We start from the raw sequence: 6,472 nt of genomic DNA on the forward strand, positions 1-6,472 counted from the left end.
AAAACTGAGATTTTTTTTGAACATTATTTGGCATTGTTTGCCGACTGGCAATTAAATTTGCTTTCAAAAAAAAATTTGTATGCAGATGAATGCAACTGAATTTGAAAAGCTATTGTGGGCTTCTCATAGCAAGTGCTACATCTTAACTCTTGTTTTCTGCTTAAATAGCTAATTGTAGTCTTTCCAGAAAACTCGTCTGCTCTACTTTTCATATTTCTCTATTTCAGAGACTGATTATCTGAAACGTATTAATAAACTTTTGTACTACTTTACTCTCTTTTTTTCTTTATAGATCATTTCAAGTGACCCATTCTGGGTACCAACCACTGAGGAAGAATATTTGCACTTTGGGGAAAAGGCAGACTCAGAGAACCAGGCCCGCAAGTACATGAATGCAGTAAGAAAGCGAAAGGGACTTTATGTAGAAGAAAAAATTGTGGAGCACGCTGAAAAGCAAAGAACTCTCAGTAGAAATAAGTAGCTGTGTCTACTTCCTTTTTCTCCTGCCTCAGCTAAGTGCGGGTGGATTATTTTCTATGCAGCAGATTCAAAATTTGATCGGGACTTTGTTCTTTGACACCACTTTTCTTACATGCTATAATGTCTCTGGCTTATGTTTTAATGAACTTAAGCCTTTCAACTTTTATACAGAGAAAATAGTTTATTTATTTAAATAAAATATAGGCATATTCATTGCAATTGGTCTCAATTTTTAAAACTTAACTGCCCTTTTGAGCTTTCTGTCACAGGATTGGGAACTCCTCATTTAATTTGTTTCTTTCTGATTTATCAGATGTAATTACAGTTAGAGCTGGTTAGCTAGTTTGTTGCAAATAAACTATGTACTGAATATAGCTCCTTAATGGTTTTGACTCTGTTTGTTTTTTAAATTTATTTAATTTCTGTAATGTGTTTGTTACTCACCAGTATTTTCCATACTTACCCATATGCAAATCGATGTAAGCCTTTTGGGTGATCCTAAACTATTTGTTTTCCTCTGTTCCTTGTGTAAGCAGTCAAAACAGTAATGTATCCTCTTTAAATCAGAGGGCAAAAATAGCACATGTGAAAGACAGCACTGCAAACCAAGAAAAATTTTTCTTCTTTCCCTCCTTAGAAGACATTAAAAAGTTCATAGGATTATCCTAAACTGGGAGCTGCTGTCTCTGAACTAGGCACACAGCTACGTCTGCCAATCCTGTGTGAGTGTTACAGACTTGCAGAAATTTTTACCCATTCAGCCTGTTGTCTTGAATTCAGTGAAGGGAAGCACTTGCAAAAAAACACAGAACATCTTGCTGTTTGCAGGTGTCTAGGATGCAGAAGGCTCCAGAATGATTCAGACCAAGACTAACAGGAAAAAAGTCCTCATAGGGCATAAGTTTTAGTTCAGAAAAATGGAAACCTTGGATAGAAGAGAAACATGCTGCTTGAATTATCTTCTCGTTTGACTGCTTAGATTTGTAAAAGAAAAGGACAAGAATCCTAAGAGGTGAAGACTGAATAGATTGGTGTCCTTGAAGAGTTTCTGATATTTAGTTAAATGAATGGGAAAGAAGTTCTTAAATCTTGTGCCAACTGACTTTCTGCTACCTCTTGTCATTGCTAATTGCAAACAGTTCTGTTTCAGATAACCATGCAAATAGGTTGTCCTTTTCTTTCCAGAATATAGCTATTTCTTTAATTTGTGATTACCTTGTACTCATTTAGCACCTTCTTGGTCTTTCTGAATAAATAGTCTTTGTGTGTCAATGCAGCAGGTAGAATTCACTTGTATCCGTTTTGCTTATGGGAAAGAAGACTGTTACCTGTTTTGCCGGTAGAATGATTTTGAATGCTTAAATTTTATTTTAGCTAGCAGCCTTTTCTTTTCCAGCTTGTTTGCTTTCATTATGGAAATGTTTCCTTTTAAGATTGTATTTATGAATTATTCAAGCAAATGAAATATTTGCCTTTCTTAGAAGGTTGTTCCATAAATTGGTGGTGTTTTGCAAGGGGTGTCTGCACAGCAACCCTATTAGAACCTGTACAAACATACTTAGGTAGTTTGGGCACTGCCAGCTGGTATAGCCATGGAAGGTGTGGTAACTTACTGCAGCCTGCAAAAAAGTGAAGACATAAATGTTTCTGGTGAGATCTTGGCTAGTACAGCTACCCTGCTAGCTGAATCCAACACTGAGTTAGGGATGTGTGGCCTGCAGTCACAAAGGTCCTTGAATAGGTGATGTAGAGATGGACAGGTTGGTCATTGTTATGACTACATAGTTGTTAACTGTCATCTGCTATACTTGAGTAAGCAGAAATAGCTTTAACATAGATTTAAAAAGATTTATCAATAGCTTTGATGTTTTATTATGTTGTATTTTTGGATTGCATCTCCAACAGCATAAAGATAATAATTCAAGATGTTGCAACACTATTTGTAAAGAGGAAAAACTCACTAACTAGCAGAAGAAAATCAAACCAACCTGCAAGATGTGCTAGCAGCAATATTTGAGATCTTTTTTTCTTTAATAATGGCTACTAGTAGGAAGAGAGTCTAATTGGTTAGGTGCCATGAATCTCTAACCATTTTTCTCTGGGTTATTTAAAAAGTAACTTGATATAGTTGTTTTTCCCCAGCTTTGTTACACATATATAACAATATGACATAATTTTGAAAAATCTCTGCATAGGGGGATAAATAACTCTCTGGTGGAACAAGCCATGAAAAGATTTAATTGAGAGCTAGTCATTATATAATTTCATTTTCCATTGCCAGCTTTATTGGTAAATATAATACATATTTAAAATAAACACACACAGTTTTTAAAGTATTTTATATGTGTAAATGTTCGGTACACTTTTAACTTTCAAAAAAACTATGGACTCAATTGACGTGATTTGGCTGTACTGACTTCAGTAGAATCAAAGCTCCTTACAATTGATAATGTATTAAAATGACAGATTTTATGTGGTGATATTTATTAGAGAATGATAACTATGCACTGGGCAAGCCATATGATAATCCAAATTATTCCATTTTGTGGAAAGGAAAAACAAAAATAGGAGCTAGATTTCCCCAAAGAAGAATAAAGACCAAGCAGTGGCCAGCAAGCCCATTTCTCTTGTCTCTGGCCATGCTTCTTTTATCTTCTTGCTTCAATAATCTTTCATTTTCTCAACCACTAGTAATCTTAGGTGATTCACTATTTTTCCACATATTTTTTTCTTTCTTTCAACAATCTTCACTTAAATTTTAAAGCAGGAGTCCAAAAGAAAAATCAAAGTATAACTGGAATCTGTGCTGTGTTTTCTTTCTTACCTCTCCTTGCATGTTAGTTTAGGAATTCATCTGCAGCTTGACATTACGACTGATGCAAGCAAAACCACCAGAGAAGCACTATATGTCTACCAAAACACGCGGTTCCCAAATTAGGTCTGAATACAATCTCTTGACTCCCTAGTAACCTTAGGACTTGAGACACTAATATTTGGAAACTTAGTCTGTGTGGAATAAAGTGTGTCACTCGATAAAGTCAGCTGCATTGCCAACAAGAAGAGAGAAGCATGCAACATTTGAACTGTACACCGTACTTCTGATAAAGTTACAGCATGGAAGAGTAGCTTTGGCTGTAAGTGATTTTGGAATGCTTTATTAGATTGAATACTGATAGCATAGGGGTCCTGGCAGAATTCTGGTACTCCAAATGGCCATTGTTTTGAGTTGAGACAACTCTTTTAACAATTAGGGGTTGGTTAAGCAATCATAATTATAAATTCCCTTTACATTTCTCACAGTGCACGCCTCTGGTTTTCTCTGTGTGGTGTTGGTTTATAAATATATGGAGAAAGCCATAATAAGTCTATAGGAAGGTTGTGAGCAGCACAGTTCAAGTGCCTTGCAATCTTCTTAAGTAGTTCTTCCAGGAGCATAAGAGAGGAGAGGTGGGTCAAGTCAGGCTTTACAACAGATGACAAATAAGCAACGAGATTCCTCTCATGAAAAGCTGTAGGCAGGAAAAAATTCTTTAATTTCCTATTTGAGGAATCTTTAGCTGATCTTTCAGACATCCAAATTAAAAGGAAACCTTAAACTAATGAGTTTGGTACAGCTAGGCACGGCAGTAAAAAAATTACATTTTTGTGCATGCAAGGACTCACCTGTTTGTGCAACTACCTGAGACCCATGGGGATGGAAGAACCTCAGCTTTCACTAAGTGCTTGCTTATTCTTTGTTTCCACAGACTGAATGAGGGGAATAAATGTCTCCAGTATAAATGACTGGACATCAGTTTCCTTCTCTTACTTTACGCAGGAGGTAAACACTGTACTCGGCAGTTCTGGGAGTAAAACAGCCTCTTGATTAGAGAGGTGTTCCTCAGATATAGCTGTCTGGAACTTTTGTCATTTATAAACCTAGTGCCAGACAAGTGCCATTTACAGATGACACAACTTGAAGAACAGAAACTTGCAGGTCTGCTTAAAACCTTCCACAGTGTGACTTGGCAACAAAATGCAAACTGGTAATTCAGATAACTTTTCTCCTGGCCCTGGTCATATCAGCCTAAATTCTTTGGTCGGGATATCTAAAGGTTTTGCTTCTTTTATTAGGGTTTCTCCTTTCTAACTTTAGTTCGGTTCAGAAAGCTGTGTAGATTTTTCTGTGCTTCTTCCTAGTTTCCTTTGAAAGCAGAAATAGAAGTAGAAGAGCATGTGGAGGAGAGGATGTGAATGAGCTGGGTTATTTTGTCAGCACCGTTTTTTTTTTTAAATGCTTGGTTTGAATTCTCACACAGCTTCTGATTCATTTTGATTTTTGTTCATACCAGACTGCCTGTGAAAACTCAAGAGTTGAAACTAGGCAAGGGACTACAGGGGTTTTTTGTCGCATCATGTATAGGATCAGGACAGTCAAGAAAATAGTGAGGTCTTTTTAGTACCTGTTGTAATGTTGACACATAGTCCTTTGATATTCATAGAATGTTTTTAAATCCTTCCGTGGGATGGGGTGTTAAATGTTAATATTTTTTTACTGCATACTACTAGATCCCCACTTATAGGATGCTTATAAGAAATTTCCATTAAATGACATTACTTCTGATATGTAAAGTCCATGGAAATGAAACCAATTCTGAAAGAGGATTTTTAAAGATCAAATATTTACATAAATTTTCCAAGTAGTAAATGTTTTCATAACACTGTAATTTGAGGGGTTTTGCGTTGTTGTTATTCTCTTATCTTGACTAAGCTTTTCTATGAATCTGAAAGCCTTTTCATTAAATTTGTGTATAATACAGGTTATCATTGACAGGAAAAGTGACCTGAAAACAACTATTTTAAACTAAGAATTATTTTTAAAATAATGGATGCACTAAAGCTTTCCATTTCAGACAGGAATGTTTTCTTCCTGTATTTCCTCCCCCATCCCACCAGCTATAAATCTTATTAGAACATGCAGAAAGCCAAGAAAATACACATTTTTGTCCAAAGCAGCTTTTTTTTTGCCTTTTTTTTTTTTTTTAAAAATTGCAAGCATACAGTTGAATTCTTTGGATTCACTTACGACATCTCAGCTGTGACTGAGGCGTATAAGACACAAACATCCATGTTGGTAGTGTTACAAAGCCCAAGGTGTGTTTAAGAAAAGCTGATGTCATTTCCACAGCCATAACTCAAGCTTCTTGGGAATTTTCTTCAGTGTAGGATCCAATGAAGTTGGGGAAGCGTTGACAGAATGTGGAGTAGAATCTCTTAAACCATGCATATATATGTCCTTAAAATGATATAAAATGCATACATTTCTTACGGTGCTATTCTTCACCAGTTTGCAGTTTTGCTCCTCAAATTTTCAGTATCTGTGATTTGCATCTTCAGTACAGGCCTGAGAAGGAAAATACTTACAGTGTTAACGTGAGCTGTCTGTGTAGGCCTGGCTGATTTTACTGGTGCTTAGACAAATGGTTTACATGCAAGATAAAACATTTACATGTAAATACCACTTGGATTTAGCAGTATTTCTGAATTTTGGTCTCTTACCTACTTGATAGGGCTTAGTCATATTCTCTATTGTGAGTGTGTGCTTTTTGACATGTTTGGTGCTAGTTTGGATCTACTGAAAAATAGATAGAATAAAAAAAAATATTGATTTTTATAGTTTGTTAATAAACTGAAATGAAAGGGGGGGGGGGGGATTGGCCTTTTACAGCTGTATCATTCCATAATTATAAAACCCCTGCAAACCATGACTAACGGGAGGAAAAAATAGATACCATGAAGTAATGTGGTTTGGGCTGTTTGGCAGAGACTTTTCTGTTTCAACAGATGCTGTTTTCCTACAGGAGCTTTATTTATTTATTTATTGTTAATTTATCCTTCCTCCCCCTCTACTCATCCCTCCTCCTTCTTCCCCTATTTTACCAAGGATCCAACTCCATAACCCCCCACTGATTCTTTAGAGGAGTAATTTCATTATCAACTTACTTCTTTTGAC

At 36.0% G+C, this 6,472-nt stretch overlaps 1 protein-coding gene across 1 annotated transcript in view; it reads left to right on the top strand.

Moving 5' to 3' along the window:
* The window catches only part of EFL1 (elongation factor like GTPase 1), a 79,276-nt gene extending 78,422 nt beyond the window's left edge, over window positions 1–854 (top strand). Inside the window, exon 20 of the mRNA XM_074917632.1 lies at window positions 293–854. Within this exon, the coding sequence (XP_074773733.1) occupies window positions 293–481 (189 nt within the window). The 3' untranslated portion in view covers window positions 482–854. The remainder of the gene's footprint in view (window positions 1–292) is intronic.
* The last annotated feature ends 5,618 nt before the right edge of the window (window positions 855–6,472 follow it).

Source organism: Athene noctua, chromosome 13 (assembly GCF_965140245.1).
Source record: "Athene noctua chromosome 13, bAthNoc1.hap1.1, whole genome shotgun sequence".
NCBI lineage: Eukaryota > Metazoa > Chordata > Aves > Strigiformes > Strigidae > Athene > Athene noctua.